General features: G+C 46.7%; 1 protein-coding gene across 2 annotated transcripts; it reads right to left on the bottom strand.

Moving 5' to 3' along the window:
• Nucleotides 1-9,082: 9,082 nt before the first annotated feature.
• On the bottom strand, nt 9,083-13,820 carry LOC147245821 (uncharacterized). Of its 2 annotated transcripts, none has more exons than XM_086185612.1 (6): nt 13,763-13,820; nt 11,511-12,165; nt 11,320-11,400; nt 11,100-11,230; nt 10,763-11,012; nt 9,083-10,584 (listed from the first exon to the last, which is right to left on the bottom strand). In XM_086185612.1, exons 2-6 carry the CDS (start codon nt 11,823-11,825, stop codon nt 9,514-9,516), a joined length of 1,848 nt encoding a protein of 615 aa, XP_086041738.1. In that variant the 5' UTR covers nt 11,826-12,165; nt 13,763-13,820; the 3' UTR covers nt 9,083-9,513. The 2 variants fall into 2 exon arrangements, with proteins under 2 accessions (XP_086041738.1, XP_086041739.1); XM_086185613.1 differs by lacking the exon at nt 13,763-13,820 and having other exon boundaries at nt 11,511-11,651; nt 11,742-12,377.
• Nucleotides 13,821-18,002: the final 4,182 nt, after the last annotated feature.

The following is an 18,002-nucleotide window of genomic DNA, read 5'->3' as shown; positions in this document are numbered from 1 at the left end:
GTCATGAAGATCAAAAAAGCAACCTTGGGAATACACACAATCACATTGAAGAACGACTCATGTCAATACACCCTCCAGTGGTCAATGTGAGGAAATGCATTCACAGAAAGATGCATTAACAGAAAAAAACACTCACAGGGGAAAGTTAGTCGACAAGCCTGCAGCAGATGACATAAGTTTATTTTACCACGTTGAAGTTTAGATACAGTCTTCAATCCATCGAGGGGATTTAAGGGAAATGATTAAATAACAGAAGCAGAATTTAATTTTTAGTCTGATTCATGTTAATGGATTAAAAGGTCACATTTCCTTGAAGCTGAGAACAAATTCATCCATCCTTTAGGGTCACCAGACCCCAACTAACCAATGTGGGACAAAGAATATGCTTGTGTGGGGTGATGTCAAGAGGTCAAATTATTACCTCTGTTAAACTGCTCCTCCCACCCTTCATCCCTTGGGTGTGAGGATCATCACAGTGGTGCAGTGGTCAGCACTGTGGCCTCACAGCAAGAAGGTTCTGGGTTTGAGTCCCTCCTTGGGTACAGGATCTTTCTGTGTGGAGTCTCCATTTTCTCCCTGTTCCTGTGTGGGTTCTCTCTGGTACTCCGGCTTCCTCCCACTGTCTAAAGACATGCAACTGGGGATGAGGCTGATTGATGAGGCTGATTGACCAATGACTTGATTGAAATTGACTGTAGGTGTGAATGTGAGTGTGAATGGTTGTTTGTCTCCATGTGTTGGCCCTGCGATGGACTGGTGACCTGTCCAGGGTGAACCCCGCCTCTCGCCCGTAGATGCTGGGATAGGCTCCAGCCCCCCCGCGACCCTTAATAGTAAGGAATAAGCGAAAGATGACGATGGATGGATATATTCTACTGCAGGTCACCAGTCCATGGCAGGGCCAACACATAGAGACAGACAACCATTGGCTCTCACAGCCACGCCTACGGTCAGTTTAGAGTCTGGATTAACCTGGTCCCTCTTGATGTCTTTGGACTGTGGAGGAAGCTGGAGTACCAGAGAGAACCCAGCAGGAACAGGGAGAACATGCAGACTCACACAGAAGGACCCACTGCCCCAGCTGGGACTCGGCCCCTCAACCTTCTGGCAGTGAGGCGACAGTGCCGCCCATCACTGGTTCACACGTTGGTTTACTCCAGGGCCTGACTGATATCGATTTTTGAAGCCGATGCCGATTATTTGAGGAAAAAATCTGATAACCGATTAATCTGCCAATTTTTTTGAAATTAGATTTTAAAATTGCAGCGAAGTAAAATCTCCAAAACTCCTTCCACACTCTTCACTAGAACTGAAGAAGCCTCTCGGATGAGAGGTGAAACGTCTTCAAGATAAACTTACGTCCAGTTGACCAGATTTTACTTCGCTTCGATCTACGATGACCTGGATGAATGAGAACCTACACAGACATCTTAAAATTGTGTTGATTTCGGTTATTATATATATACATATATATATATATATATATATATATATATATATACACATATATATACACATATATATACATATATATGTATATATGTGTGTATATATACATATATATATACATATATATACACATATATGTATATATATGTATATATACACATATATATACATATATGTGTATATATGTATATATGTATATATACACATATATACATATATATGTGTATATATACATATATATGTATATATATACACATATATATGTATATATATACACATATATGTGTATATACATATATGTGTATATATATACATATATATGTATATATATACACATATATATGTATATATATATATATACATATATATGTATATATATACACATATATATGTATATATATATGGCTGCTTTTGAGCCTTTCAGACTTCCACAAAGATGTAAATTAGAGGCAGAAAATTAATTTCAAATCCTTTTTATTGCTGAAGCCAGCAGCATATTAACACAATAACCATCCTTAACATAAGGCCCACAACAATGAACCATTAGCTTTTTAAAATAATCATCATAATAACAATAATAATGTGCAGAACAGTGATTCTAACATCCAACTATTTTGTTCATCATCTCACATCTTTGAAAACAAACAATGAAAAAACAACTGCAAAAGAATGAGGTATTTTGTGTGGGGCAAGAATTATAAGAACAAATTAAAATATTCACAAGCCAGTTTAGGCCGATTACCGATTATTCTCAAACCGGCTATAATCAGTCGATTTAATCGGCTGGCCAATAAATGGTCGGGCCCTACTTTAATCCTGAATATAATTCAAGATGCTGGGAATGAGAGAGTAAAAATATGGGAGGTGTCAGTAGGGACGTCGGATACAAGCCCCTGTCGTCAAATAAAGAAAATAAATACAATCAGATTCAGACATTCAACGATCAATGTTGACAACATCACTCGACTTGAAATGCTAATTGGTATTGTAGAAAACAGAAGTATCATGAAGCTACATGGCTGGAAGAGAATCAGCTTCATCTGAATCTATTGATACTTTCCAAAAAAATGTAATCTCTTATTCTCTGAGTTTGTGTGTTAAGAAAAACAAAAGAATCGTCGTTGCTGCTGCCACCTAGTGGTCATTCAGTAGACGACCATGAATAAGATAGTTGTCAGAAGAGGATGGAAACTGTGAATTCACTAAATGTTGCTGGCACGAATAAATGCGGCTGCCCGCAATCACAACCAAGACAAAATATATTTAAGTATTATCAAGAAAATTGTGATCACAAATGTACCTGTAATACTGATACACACACACACACACACACACACACACATATTGAAAAACTCTTGTCCGTGCGCGCGCGCAGTCCTGAGAGGATGAGGAGAATTAAAAAAGTGACACCTAGCAACCAGGCGCTTCAGCAGACGTCATCACGTAGCCCCGCCCATCACGATATAGCTGATATATGGAGACGGAAGCAGATCATCAACGGTTATTTCACCTCCAGCTGCTCGGAGAGTCTCGTACTTTCTGAGGAGCCACTAAAACTTGCAGGGACATCTTTGAACGAGCTTCTCCCAGCTTTTTTGGAGTTTCGGCGGCCTTCAGCGACCCTCGGGGAGCTTCAGCGCGGTAAGACCCGATTCACCCGCTTCTTATCCACTCATGGTCCACCGTGCGAGGCTGGGCTCAGTTCGCCTTCCTGCCCCGGACTGCAGTCCACAATGAAGTGAGATTGATAATTGACAGAAATGTACAGGAATCTGTTAGTTTTACAGTTCGTCACTGTAAACCGTGTAAATTATTAGGCTAAGCTAATTAGCTTAGCATAAGTATTGTGACTTTAGTTTGAAAAAGGCTTTTTTTGCTTGGTGATGCAGACAAAGGCATTATTTTGTCCAAAATGTCTTTGTCCAACATTAAGAGGACTGACTTGCTGGTCTCATTTCACTTGTGAATGAGGTCAAGTTCATCCATGTACTGTTTTATCAGGCTGGTGCAGCTCCAGGTTGGTATTTGTCACTCTAATGGATCTGTTCCTGGGTCTGGCACTGTATTAAAGGCTCCGTCTATTATCAGAGCTGATAAATGATGGTACAGTGTGAATTTAAGCTTCTTGTACTCACCAAAAACCAGAAAATAGCATAGTTTCTACTGAGCCTCATTTAATATTCACACCAAGTTTTACACACCACATGTTTGAGTAGAGCTTTCTCTAAATGACAGGGATCATAAAATGGAGAATTTCAATATAAATGCAATGGTAAAAACTATAAACTGCTGAGTCAATTTGATGTTGGATTCTATTATCATCTTTCCAGAGTTGACAAGTAGAGGAGGACTGAGCAGCAGAAGGAGGCAGCAAACGTAAGGTCAGAGAAGAGAGACGGACAGGAGAGAGTTCAGCTGACTTGTTAGGGATTGTGAATTCATTGTTGCTGATGTGACAGTTAATATTGACTCCTGGTGGTGGATTCATTAGCTGTTTGTCTGTTTGAATGTGTCGGTGGAGTCACATCATGTATTTTGATTCATGTGAAGTTGTTTGAATTTGACAGGATAGTAAGTAGAGACGATGGGGAAGGAGTGGTGGAGAATAGTGGAGGAGGAGGAGAGGCAGAGGAAGCTGGAAAGATCCAGAAGGGACAGAGCTAAGCTGTTGGAGACTGAGAGGCTGGAGAGGGAACAAGAAGAAAAGGTAAGAAAGGCAGAGGAGGAAGACCAGAGGCTAGGAGAAAAGGAAAGGTACAGAAAAAGGAGGGATGCCTGGTTAGAGAGGGAGGGGTTAGACCAAGACGTAGACAAAGGGAGGAAGATGAGGGAGGAATCGGTTAGACAGAGGGGTGACATGGGGAAAAGTGCCTTAATAAAACAGGCAAGACTGAGACAGGTGATCCTCAACCAAGAGGAAACAAAGAGGAAGGAGAGGCTGCAGGAAGAAGAGAGAAGGAGACAGAGGGAGGAGAGGGAATGGAGGCAGAAAAATATCTGGGAGGGTCGCAGGGAGAAGAGACTGAAAGTGACAGACAGGGCTTTCACTGCAAGGGAGGAGAGGGAATGGAGGCTGACTATTTATTGGGCGTTTCGTAAAGACAAACGCCTCCAGTCCATCGCCCAAGCCTCCAACAGAAATAAGGCAGTTAGAGTGAAACGCTTTAAAACTGTCCTCCCACGTAAGTGAAGTGGTGGAGGAGTGAGACAGGAGGTGGGAGGGGTGAGAGACAGTCAGGCTCTAGGTGAGGGACAGTAAGAGGGATGGGGGACAAGACAGTAGGGGGTGAGGGAGGAAGTAGGAACGGTGGGGACACAGTAGGGTGGGGGTTTATAAGAGGTTTCGTTTCCTGCATTCCAACAGCATTTAGAGGTAGAAGATCAATTGGCTCCAATAATCAGACCTGCAGTTTTTGCAGAATCCAGCTCTACTCCACAGGACCACCACTGGCAGTGTCAACAGCAGTACTGCTGGTATTTGCAGTAATACCTGTGGTATTACCTTAACTCTGGGGAATCATTGTGGAGGTCGTGTATGATCTGGAAAATAGTGACGTCCCTAAACTGGGGCTGCACGATTTTGACGAAAGCTATTTGCAATTATTTTGGGACAAATAAAAGGAACTCTCAATTTTTACAACATTGTTCTAATTTTTCATAGAAAACCAGTTGCGATGGTCAACTGGAGTTGTTTTCTTGTTAATGCGCCATGAACACTGGCGTTTGTAAAGCACATGAGGTCTGCTGCTGCCACTGGGCCTGTGTGAGGAGAGCTCCAGTCACCTTTGGTGACCCAAGTGTAGGATAATGATGCCAGAAGATGAGATCCTGGCACTCACATGCTGGTGGAATGCAGGTTTTGCTTTTCCTTTCATGTTCCATCAAAAAGTAAAAGACACTGGTAACGGTACTCCTGGTTTACTGGGACGGGGTTCGATTCCCTGTGGTGTCTTGCTGATTGACTTGGCTTTACATGAATGGGAGGTCGGGGGAGACGGTGGGGAGGGTGAGAGATTAAGAACGTAGGAGCTGTAAGAGGGGAGGTTGATGTGGTTAAAAATCAGTATTTTAGGAATGAGTCTTTGCTCATGCGACTTATTAACGTGTGTGATGTTACATGATCGAGATATGAGAAGGCAAGGCAAGGTAATTTTCTTTGTAGAGCCGTTTTCACCACCAGTTTGTCTCCAGGCTTCATGGCATCATAACAACATCCTCTGCCCTCAGACCCTCACATCGACTGAGGAGAAACTCCATAGAAAACCCTTTGAACAGGGAAAAATCTGAGAAACCTCAGGGTGAGCAACAGAGGAGGATCCCTCACCAGGACGGACAGACGTGCAGGAGATGTTGTTACAGACAAGAAAACAGTTTACAATGCAGAATGTGGGAAACATGGAAATGTTAATAACAGTTGAAGAAGGAAGCTTCTGGAAGGGGAGGCAGGGAGAGCAAGCCAGCTTGATGGGGGACTGGATGGTAGACTGGTTCATGGGAGGGGAGCGCAGGGAGAGCAAGCCAGCTTGATGGGGGACTGTATGGTAGACTGGTTCATGGAAGGGGAGGCAGGGAGAGCAAGCCAGCTTGATGGGGGACTGGATGGCAGACTGGTTCATGGGAGGGGAGGCAGGGAGAGCAAGCCAGCTTGATGGGGGACTGGATGGTAGACTGGTTCATGGGAGGGGAGCGCAGGGAGAGCAAGCCAGCTTGATGGGGGACTGGATGGTAGACTGGTTCCTGGGAGGGGAGGCAGGGAGAGCAAGCCAGCTTGATGGGGGACTGGATGGTAGACTGGTTCCTGGGAGGGGAGGCAGGGAGAGCAAGCCAGCTTGATGGGGGACTGGATGGTAGACTGGTTCATGGGAGGGGAGCGCAGGCCGGTGTAACAGTGGGGAATAAGGGGGGGGGGGCGATGCAGGCAGCGGTTGGAGCTCTGGTGGATCTGTGGAAACACAGAGAGACTGAGAGACACCAAGGACAAACTACAAAGTGCAACAAGTAATGGTAATGACAGTTCCAAAAATGTGCAGGGAGGAGAGGAGGAGAGAGGGGGAGAGAAGAGAGGAGAGGAGGGAAGGGCTCCATGTAACCTGATGTGTCCCCCAGCAGTCTCAGCCTATAGCAGCATAGCTATCAATGGTTCAGAGCTACCTGAACCAGTCCTAACTGAAGGCTCTGTCATAAAGGAAAGTCTTAAGCCTGGACTTAAACGTAGTTAAAGTGTCTGCCTCTCTGACCCATGGAGAGATGCTGGTTCCACAGTAGAGGAACCCAGTAACTAAAGGCTCTACCTCCCAGTCTGTTTTAGAGATACTGGGAATCACTAAAAGACCTGCATTCTGGGAGTGGAGTGCTCTGGTGGGACAGCAGGGACTAATGAGTTCTTTCAGATAGGATGGAGCTTTATCATTGAGAGCCTTATAAGTCAGCAGAAGGATTTTGAAGGAATCCTGAAGGAAAGGGACTCCCACCTTCCCACTTCCAGGCCGCTCTCTCCATGACTGCACTGGAGGATTGATTCCAGCTTTTTGACGCAGGAAACACAAAACAATAATTTAAGCCCATCGAAGTCTCAATATGAAATAAAATACAATATAATAAGATAAGGGAGGGGGACACAGACGTTCAACTAGAGAACACCAAGCAAACCCACACCGAAAAAGGAGAGAATTTCCTTGTTGCTCTAAATTATATTTCTTAACTAAATGACATCTACACACACACACAACTACATGAACCTTTTGTGTCTTTTGGCTTTGATACAGAACAAATATTAACACCTCAGAGCATTTCCGTGTTCCGGTGTTACCTAGCAACAGGTCTACTAGCTTAGCATGTAGCAAACTTCTCTATTTAAAAGATTACGACAAAGTCTTCAACTTCAAACATTAAAGATAGTCACAACTTATTCGCAATACTATCATCCCTTAATCGGGAACACGTATTTATGTATTTCATAGGAATTGTAGCCCACCTGGGTTGACAAATCAAGAGGGGCAGCGTTTAGCGTCGGCGTAGCTCGGCTGGAGGATTTCTTCTCCACTTCACCTCAATTTGGCATGAAGCTCCTCCCGAGCTCTGCGCGCCCTCTGCTGGCCGACTTTAGTACTGCTCTAAAGCCGGAACAAAGTACCCCGACATCTGAATTTCAATCACTTGTTAAAACGCAGCGAGCAAAAAGCCTGATTCTCATAAAAGACGCAGTTCAACATGAAACACCTCAATAACAAGGATGTGCAGCCACAAATCAAAGTCACATCCAAGGTGACTGAACTCGGACCACTGGACGGGTGGAGGCCCCACCAGCCGCAGCACGCAAGAACTTAGAAAACGAGGACTCTCCACGATACCAAATCACTAGAGGCTAAACAATGAAAAGTAGAATAAACAAGTCTCACTGATGCTAAAACAAAAAGAGTCAAATAAATGACAATCGGTGCAAAGAATTGTTCATGAATGACAGAAGGTTCCATTTTTCCTTTAAATTCTTGCTTCATGTCCTCTTCCACCAGGAGGACACTAGGAAGCACTCGGGGACATGTGGCGAGGGGAGCGTGTGGTCCGAAGAGCCGCGGCGGTCAAGAAGGGCCGGGTCTTCAGGGGCGACGTGCTGCTGCTGGACACCGGAGACCAGGTCGAGGACAGGGACCCTGAGGCTGGATTGAGCCAGCTCGGTTCTCCTGGTTGGGGGAGCTCCATGAGAGAATCTGCTTCATCTTCTCAGACATCAGCTGTTGCTCCTCACTTCCTTCGGTCACGCGCACCTTCACCTCTCCAGCACCACCACCATGCTTTTAGAGCTTCCCTCAGACTCAGGGACCAGCGGGGGTTGGTTGGGGGCAGGAGGGTCTGGACCCATTCTGATAGTCACAGAGAATCAGCACCTGGATGGAAGTCTTTTTAATGGGTGAACTCACACTTGTGACTGTGAAACTGAGCCAAAAGAACGATGAGGTTGATAATAAATGGTTCCTTTGTCTTTGTCAATTTGACGCCGAAACCGGAAACGCCGTTGCGCTGCGCTTCTTTTCCCGGAAACAGCACCACTACCTCCCTCTGCTGGAAAACAATGGTAACTGCACACGCGCAAAAGACTGCAAATAAGTTTACCCCTCACTCAAGTCATTTTTTTGTGGGGTACAAAATACAAAACATAAAATTCAATATTTTTTGATGCATCTTTGTATGAAATGCTTCTTTTATGTGGGTTCCAAACAAATCCTGAGCTGTTTGAATACGTGGGGTTCTAGAATTCCATGTTTTTATTAAGAGTTAAAAGACAGTAGGGCTAAAAGCAAAAGAAACCAGAGTTCCAGGTTTCAGTTCAGCTGTCAGGGACAGAGTAGCAGCGTTCACATGGAGCCACGACCAAGAGGGGCAACTGAGGCTGGACCAGCAGACGCTGGAATCTCTGTTCCTGAAGGAAACTGAGGAGAAAATCAGGAGGAAGCCCCCTTGGTTTGCTGGGCGCCACCTCGACGGCCTGCGCTTGAACGATGACGTCCGGCTAAACATGTCGTCGCTGGTCGGAGTGGGCAGGGGTCCAGAGACACTACAGAGTCCAACATGGTCTTGACAAATGTACTCACCAACTCAGTGTTTATTTAGTGAACTCAACTTGTGTCAGAACAACTTTGAGCAAAAGAACATTTAATGAATCAAGCATGAAAACAACATGAAATGATGAGTCAGCAGTGAGTCCTCTGAAGGTCTGCCAGGAGAGAAGGATCTGGATCCAGGTAGTAGACCCGCCCTGCCAGGCCCCAGCAGCATCAGCCCCTGACCAGCTTGTTCCACACGTCTGCTGAATTTCATGTTCATAAACAAGCAGCTAGTGGGAACAATTTGAAAGTATCTAGGGGGCGCAGTCGAGCTACTTTTACACACCCCTGAATTCCTTATATTTCAAGATCAGCCGGTGATTGAGCCCTCATCATTTATGCCATCCTTGCTGGGGAGCCTCCTCAGACCCTGGACCCTCAGAACCACTGCTTTATAATACAGGACTCATCAGAGAACCAGAACTCTTGATCCACCAGTACAGCCCCCACCCCGGCTGGGTCATCAGCGCCTGACAATAAGGGCCGCTACGGCCACAGGGATCAGGGTCAGACCCAGACAGATCCCAGCTGTTTTCCAGAAGGACCTTTTCTTCACTTCTGGCACAGCAGCGTCCTCCAGAGGTTCAGGGGCTGTTGGAACCGGTTCTGCCCCCTCTCTGGAGGTCCTCCCGTGGTCCAACGACTGCTGCATTCTCTCAAGGTCCAGGTTTTCCTCCCTGACTTCATCTTGCTGAAGCCCCACCTCTGTGTGACGCTCCACCTGGTGGGTCTCTGCCACCTCAAGAGCAGTCTCTCTTCTCTTCCTGACCTCCTCACGGAGGCGGACCTCTTGCAGCTCCTTTTCCAGGAGAGCGTTTTTCCGCCTCTCCGCCTGGAGGTCAGCGGCCAGTTTCCCCACACAGGCCTCGAGTGTCACCTTCAGGTTCTCCCTCTCCCTCCGAAGAGAACGCTCTCTCTGAGCTGCGTCTTCTCGCATTGCCTCGATCTCTTTATTCATCTTGAGATGGAGGATTTGCATGTCTGTCTTCAAGGAGAGGGCCTGGAGCCTGTCCTCTCTGGTTCTGTCCGTGGTGGACCTCAGACCCAGCTTTTTACGGATCCATCGGAGGTTCTTAAGCTTCATCCTCCTGTCTCTGTTTCCCTCATCGTGCTCTCCAACCAGGTTCTCTAGCTGTAGATGCTCAGAGTCTTCATCACTCTCCTCATCGCTGGTGTCCTCGCTGTCTTCATCGCTGGTGTCCCCGCTGTCCTCATCCTCGGTGTCCTCATCCTCGTCTTCTTCACTGTCCTCATCCTCGTCTTCTTCACTGTCCTCATCCTCGTCTTCTTCACTGTCCTCATCCTCGTCTTCTTCACTGATCTCATCATCATCTTCATCACTTTCTTCGTCACTGGTCTCATCACTGTCACTCGTCTCATTGCTGTCCTCTAACTCAGGTCTCTCCTCATCTTCATCCTCGTCACCGTCCTCATCCAAGTGATGAACACCGCCAGCAACAAAAGGATGAGTCAGGATCAGAGGCCATGACAGCCTCTCCTCAGGGTCTCTGGTCAACAGACCTCTCAGGAAACTCTGTAAAGGAGACGTCACATGGTCACGGTGAGCAGGACGCTACACTTTTCTTTGTCTTAATAAGCAGCAGTAAGCATCTTTTGGCTGTTAACGTTAGCTTGTGTTTGAGCATGCTAACACAGTGGCTAGCTAGCTAGTTAGCAGCTGAGGATGCAGTATAAGGATGGAGCTGTTGTACCTTGCAGCTGGGGCTCATGTTGTTGGGCCACTCAACCGAGCTTTCCAGGATGAGCTGCATCATTTGGCGTCTGGACTTTGAGTAGAAGGGAAGCTCCCCAGTGTGGAGCTCAAACAGGGTGCAGCCCAGAGCCCAGAGATCAGCAGTGTGGTTGTAGGGCTCCCCCCTTATCCGCTCAGGGGACATGAAGGCTACGGTTCCCATCTGGTACGTCAGCTTGGACGTGGGCTTCCTCAAGGCCCTGGCAAACCTGAGACAGAACGGCATCAAATATAAACACACTTGTAGATGATGACGCTCACAGCCACCTTTTCCTTCAACGTCTAAATCTTCTTACCCAAAGTCGCACAGTTTGACCACGCCGTCGTCCCCCAGCACAGCGTTGGCCGTCTTCACGTCCCGATGAATAATGTGACGTGAGTGCAAGTAGTGGAATGCTGAGAGCAGCTGGCAGGCAAAATTCTGGACCTTGGAAGAGGGAGAGAAGTGCAAATGTTGATGGGGTGAAGTCTCAGTGAGTGTCATGTCCGGCGTGACTGTGTGTAATGAAGGAGTACCTGGTGCTCTGGGAAGGTCCCACCATTGTGAAGGGCCTGGAGCAGGTTGGAGCCTCCAGCGTACTCCATCACAAAAACAAGCTGTTGACACAGTGGAGAGATTTGGTCACACAATGAGACGATGGTGCAGCGGATCAAGGATCCACCTGAGAGCAGGAGGCATTCAGAGGGAAGACTCATCGCTGTCTTACATATTTTTCCATTTGGAAGCTGCTCAGCAGCGCTACAATGTTGGGATGGCGGATTTTGCTCATAACGGCCATTTCCCTCTTGAGGAGTCGGATCTCCTGATATGAGCGACCATCTTTTTCGATGAACTTCAGAGCCACGATCTGAGGGACACATGAGAGCAGATGCTGACACATGGAAACTAAGTCAATGACAACAGTCCGTCTAATCCCGTCCCAGCTCAAGCTACTCACTCTGCCAGTTTCCGTTTCCTTGGCCCTGAAAACTTGGCCGAATGCGCCCTGTCCCAACTTCACCAGTTCCTGATAGGGAACCATTCTGAGTTGTTGGTCGACTGGTAGACTGGTTTGTGTTTGCAGAGAGTAGGAAACGTGTTCCTTTACACTCCGGTGTCCTTGAATCTGTCATCCTAGGATCACTGGCTGCTGTCAGCGATGGTGTCTCTGATGTTGTCATCTTGACTGGACGCTGTGATCTGCGTCTGTCATCTCCACTGACATCAGAACTCTGGCCCTACGCCAGCGTGCGCCCTCCCTCCACGTTCTCCTTCACGTGGATCGAGAAGGGAGTGAGTGTGAGAACATGTAGTCCTCCGTGTTCAGGCCCTCAGAAACATTTCCTCCAGAAACTGCAAGGTGACAGTGAAGCTGCAAAGAGCTGAAAAAAGTGAAAGGTGGAGGAAAAAAGAATGAATCCTTGAACGGGTAGAACAGACAGGAGAGGGCGGAGTGGAACCTGACAGCCAATGAGGCTCTGAGATCAGATCTGAGAACTCCCCTGATTCTGATTTCATGAGTCAATAACAGCAGGACACAAGCGACCTATAAGGCTCATGGAGTTCCTGCAGCTGAGGGGGTTCGACCTGATGATGGTGGTGATGATGGTGGTGATGGTGATGATGGTGATGACAATGGTGATGATGACGATGCACTCCACCAGCCTTCGTCATCATCATCATCACCTGGTACGCTGTGGCCTCCCACAAAGACAAGGGGAGGGTAGAGGGGGGTCGGCTCCACTCTACCCTCCTGATTCCATTCCTAGATTCTGATGTTCTGGAAATGAACAACTAAATCTTTGTACTTGTACACTGTAAACTCTTTGTAATCTTCTGCAGTCTTGGGGCTTTCTTGTTCGGCGAATGTTTAAGGGCTTCTTGAAGTTCCTCCATTGAAATCGGTGACTCCAGAGCCGTTATTTGGTCTTGATTTAATTTTGGCAAGTCACTTGTGCTCAGAAAGGTTTCAATGCCAGATTTGGAGGGGTTCATCTCAGGTGAGTAAAGTTTTTATACAATTCCCTAAAAATGTCATTGATTTCTTCTGGGTCACAGGTTGTTTCCCCATTGGAGTCCTTAATGGAGGACATTGTTGCTCTTTCTTTGTTCTGTTTTAGTTGGTTTGCTAAAAATCTGCTGGATTTATTGTTCTGTTCAAAGTTCTCCAAGCGTCGTCTCTGCAGCTGAAATTGTGTTTTGATGTCGAGTAAATCGTTTGGTTTTAATTCCCTCAATTCTCTCAGTAGGTGTTCCTCTTGGGAGGCAGCATAAGATGTCTCCAAGGCTTGAATTTTTTCATCCAATTCTGTTTCGAGAGCTTTCTCCTGTTTTTTCTGATGTGAAGAGGAAGATATTATTTTGCCTCACATGACTGCTTTTGCCGCCTGCCCCAGCACCCAAGCTGAGACATCAGGCTGGTCATTTATCTCACAGAATATCGTCCATTCCTCCTGCGTGCGGGACTGGGAGCTGAACACACGATTACCTGTTTTAGGTAGATGGGTTTCCTGTAACAGGACAATGTCTGCTTGTGTCGGTGTGTTAAGATTTTTAGCCGTTCTTCACGTGAGCCGATTCCACGTACATTCCAAGTGACAAACCCTAGTTTGTTAGTGTCTAAACTGATCTACTGAGTGTAAGTTGTAATCAGTAGGTGAGTGAGCAAGAGAACCTGTACCTGTGTCTTTGTGCGCGTGTGTGGTGGCGCCAGAGAGGATGAGAGTGCATGTGTGTGGCAAATGTAACAATATTATATCCCTGCACTACAAACCATGTAAACATCACATTTCAAAATGACATGGAACACAGAACAACGACAGGAAGGACAAAAGGGGGACATGAACACTCACATAAATACACACTCGAGAGTGAACTCGGCATGTAGCAGTCGACCACGTGCGTTTTTATGTTTTTAGGTTCAACACAGTGTTGAAAGAGACAGAAGAAAAAACTACGAATGAGAGAAACTGGTGTTACCTTCATCCATGACCTTCACCATGCTCACACCATCCTCGGCTGAATCCGGTGAGTTCCGGTGGAGAGAGGAGACGCGCTTTAGCAGAGCCAAGGGGTGATCTCCGGATCACGGAACAGCTGGCCGTTAACGTACAGTTTGTCCACGCGATGACAGCGCGGGATCCTCCGTCGATGAACGTCTTCCTGACAGGGAACAGGCGTTTGCGGCGCTCCAGCATCTCCTTAGGGAAGTGATCGTTCACGCTGAAGTCCGTTCCTCTCAGCTCCCTGCCCCGGCTCTTCACCAGCTCCTTCTGCTTGAAGTGCTCCAACTTCGCAACGATGGGTCTGGGCCGCCGGTTCTCTGGCCTCTTCCCTCCAAGGCGATGCACCCGGTGGAAGGTGATGTTCTTCACGGTCTCCATCGGAAGTTTCAGTTGTTTGTGGAGGAAGTCTTTGAGGGACAGCTCGGGGTCTTCCTCCGTCTGCTCAGGTATGCCGGAGAATACCAGGCTGTCCCGCATGCTCCTAGCTTGGATGTCGAGGATGGCCTCTTTCATCCGTTTGTTCTCATCTCCGTCGCCCCTCGGTGAGTGTTTTCATGGAGGCTTTCAGGGCTTGATTTTCAGCGGCCAGTGAAGCCACCTGTTGCGGGCTGAATTCCAGCGACTCTCGGAGAGCCTGGAACTCTCTGTGGAGGATTTCCACCAGAGAGAGTCTTGCGTCGAAACTTGTCAGTTTCTTGTCCATTGATTCCAGGATGTCCCCGAAGTCCTTATCGGGTGATGAGGGTGCGCTGGACTGTCGGCTTCTTTTAGGAAGTGGAGTCGCCGCGTTGTCGGTCTTCCCCATGACGACTTGGTGGGAGCACTCGTCGACGTACCCCTGCAAACTTTCCAGGGTCTCTTCTTCCAGATTTATCGATGAGGCTTGTTTGTGGGTGAGAGAGTTGAAAATCTCTGACCGTAGTTTGAGTTTTTGATGAATCAAACTGTGTAAATTGGCGTGAAGGAGTTGGCTTGTTTTAGAATCTTCAGATATGTGCCGCCATGTTGAAGTACGCACCAGTGTGACGTTCACTCTGACCTGCTCAGTTCCTCCACAGTTGGACCCGTTGTTCTGTCTCACAGGTTTTTCTCTCTCTGACCTCCTTTTTGGTCTTTGTCCCCACATCTTCTCAAGCTGTAGGAGTTTCTCTTCCTTGTCTGTCTCCTCTCTCTGCGGATCTGTCCTCTCCCATGTCCTCTCTGGCTCTGGGAATCTGTCCTCTCCCATGTCCTCTCTGGCTCTGGGAATCTGTCCTCTCCCAGGTCTCCTCTGTCTCCAACAAGGATGTATGTCTAGGAACTAGTTGCCCACTTCTGACGTCTTTTTAAGCTGGGAATGAGGACATCCACTGAGCTGGGTCACTGCCACGGCAGCTCTCCTCTAATGAGCTTGGCTCTTTGGTTCAATGCTAGAAAAAGGTTCAATGGCCAGGAGCCCAAGAGGCCCGAGGGACTTGTTTAACTCCACTTGAGTTGTACAAATTACATTGTAATTGTTAGATTTTGTGTAACAAAAGTCAATGTCCAAACCTCTTTAAATGCAAAAAGAAGAAATTCTGAAACAAATCTGCAGGGGCGAGGATCACCAAGACAAAATCTGTAAAAACATGAATCTGATACAGTTGCTAAAACCAGATGCTTGGCTGGAATGGGGACGGGGAGAGAGAGAAACACTGCTAAACTCGTGGGAGCCCTCCTGTGCAGCGTGGTGGAAGAAACTGGCATGAATATAACAGACAGGGTTCCTATACAGGCCATAATTGGTGATGATAAATAGAGAAAACCCTTCAGGAGCAGGTTCATCCAGAGCTGGGCGTATCTTTCAAGATCTGGTTCACAACAGTCACAAAGTAGAACTTGGTAGCACAGAGGAGATTCCTAAAACGGATGTGTAGGACACAGAGATCAAACCAAATAGAACATACAGAGATAAAGAAGTTGGAAGTTGGACCGAAGATGCATTGAAGGAGGAATGAAGAACTCAAAAGCTCCCAAAAAATAAAGGATCAAGAAAGTTAAACTGACAAAGATTTGTACAGATATTTGCAGTTGAAGCATCACGTGAGGGCCTGACCGATAAGGATATGTTTGGGGCCGATTTCTATATCAGAGAATAAAACATTCCAATAACCAATACATTATAACCAATATATTGACCGATTATTTGTTTATTTTTTTACATGCTTCATATAAAAAGGACAAAATACCTGCTTTTGTTGTCTTAAATATCATTCCAAACACTTGTTACCAAGTTTCACCTTGAAGGGCAACCCACTATCATCTCAGTAAACATTTACAAGTCTCTCTGACAGTGTCAACATTTACAAAGTAACAGATTTATTGAAGCAGAACTCATGGCAGGGCTGTTATTGCTGTGCATTACATTGCTCAGTGTCTAATTAAGATGTCGGTCAGTGTGTCTCTGTAGGTGAGAGGCAGGCGGATGAACAGCGTCGTATGGATTCGCATGCCCTCTCAACGGTGTTCATTTTCTTTCCTCCATGAAGTTCTAACTTCGGTCTGTGTAGGAGACACACAGGCTAAGAAGGAGGGGCGTGGTGTGCTTGAGTGTGTGTGTGTTGCATAGGGGTTGGTTCACGGGGGAGTAGGCGTGTGTGCGTGCAGAGGTGCATGTGCGTAAAGGTGGGCACTCGCCGGGAACACAGAGGAGAGAGAGTCAGGGTCGGGTAGTCGCCGTAGTTTTTGTTGATCGCGACCCACTCATTCATTCATCACCCTTTTCCTGATTAATCACTGGTTTCATTTTTTCATGAATCCATCCTTGATGCGCTGTGATAGCTCTGTGCTGGTTGTTTTATAATAAATGCACCAAAACGCCTTTGGATCTCAGCGTTTCTGTCAGCTTGGCCTCTGGGAGCGCGTCATGAATCCACTAAGATGAGGACCCAACCTCCCATTCTCAGCGGCTAAAAGGATCGTGCAGGAAGCCGCAATAGCCAGAAACGCTTTTTCCTCCTCAGAAGTTAAAAACACACAGTCCGCGCTGCTGAAAATAAAAGCAGCCACAACCTTTGTTTTGTGTTTTGTTTTTTTGATGAAGCGTCATGCTAATTTGCTCTGGTCTTATCTCGTCTGGTAGCATGCAGCTGCCTGAGTGAGCGGAATATTACTTTGAAGTACTGGAACGTTACTGTTACATCCTTCATGACGCCGCGACTCACTCGCTGAAATAGTTTAGCAAGGTAGCTAACATTTAAGCTAGGTTATCCTAACTTTCTTTAGCTTGCTAACATATCACGTCACGCTGGACTGATAATCTCAGTGAAACGTGACAGACGCAACAAGGGACGTCATTGGAAACTTTTTTGTATTCCAGAAACTAATTATTATAAACTCACCACTGAGGCAAGCTGCTTGATTTCAGTCTGGTATGCGATGCTGTCTTTCCAGCACCGTACACTCCTTCACGCTCACACTGTGGGGTTGCTGTGGAGCGTGACATGTCAGAGTCGGAGCGCCCTCTACTGGATACACAAGGACATCATTTCTAGACCTGACATTAGAAGCTAACGAGCAACTGAGAGCCAACCTGGCTGGCTAGCTAAATAGCCGTCAGAAAAATGAGCGCTGCACTTTGCTATTTTCATATTGTCAAACAAAAAAATGAAGTTCCAGTTCGAAACATTACCTCATCACTACAACAATGTCACAAATGAACTGAAAGACGATGCTTTCTCAAGGCACAAATGTAGAAATGAGCAATAAACACAGGAGTTGGGCAACACATGAACTCTGTGAGAAATGTTAGCTGTTCCCATGACTACCAGGTCGCTCGTGACAATGAAAGCAGTGCTAAACCAAACTCAGCCACTAGAGGGCGAAAATAGCATCAAAATAAAGTGCTTCCTCTGCCTCTTTTAGTGTTAATGGTACGTGTAATAAGTGTAGTTTGTTTGTAGTCCTGGAGGCGAGGCTTAGTAAGTTAGAGACTCGGCTCCGCACCATGGAAGCTAGCGTCCTCGTCCTTTACCTCCAGGAGCTTCTCAGTCCACCTTAGCGGGTGCGGAGCCACCTAGCCTAGCCACCGCTAGCAGCCGGGAACTAGCCAGTCCCGCTGGGTGACATCACGAGGGAAACCTAGACGCAGTGAGCCCGTGTTTGCCCACCAACCCCTTCATGTTTCCAACCGCTTTTCCCCGCTCAGCGACACACCCGCTGCGAGTAAAACTCTACATGTCGGCTCGGTAGCTCGC

The sequence above is a fragment of the Aulostomus chinensis genome, chromosome 18 (assembly GCF_037954235.1).
Source record: "Aulostomus chinensis isolate RoL2024-O1b breed Wild chromosome 18, RoL_Achi_v1.0, whole genome shotgun sequence".
NCBI lineage: Eukaryota > Metazoa > Chordata > Actinopteri > Syngnathiformes > Aulostomidae > Aulostomus > Aulostomus chinensis.
This window is presented reverse-complemented; position numbering and strand designations above follow the sequence as displayed.

Coding starts and splice junctions, on each gene's coding strand:
- LOC147245821 (XM_086185612.1), bottom strand. CDS start 11,825: ATGGTTCCCTATCAGGAACTGGTGAAGTTGGGACAGGGCGCATTCGGC. Junction 11,401..11,510: donor GCTTCCAAATGGAAAAATAT/GTAAGACAGCGA, acceptor CTGTGTCAACAG/CTTGTTTTTGTGATGGAGTA. Junction 11,013..11,099: donor GTCAAACTGTGCGACTTTGG/GTAAGAAGATTT, acceptor GTTCTGTCTCAG/GTTTGCCAGGGCCTTGAGGA.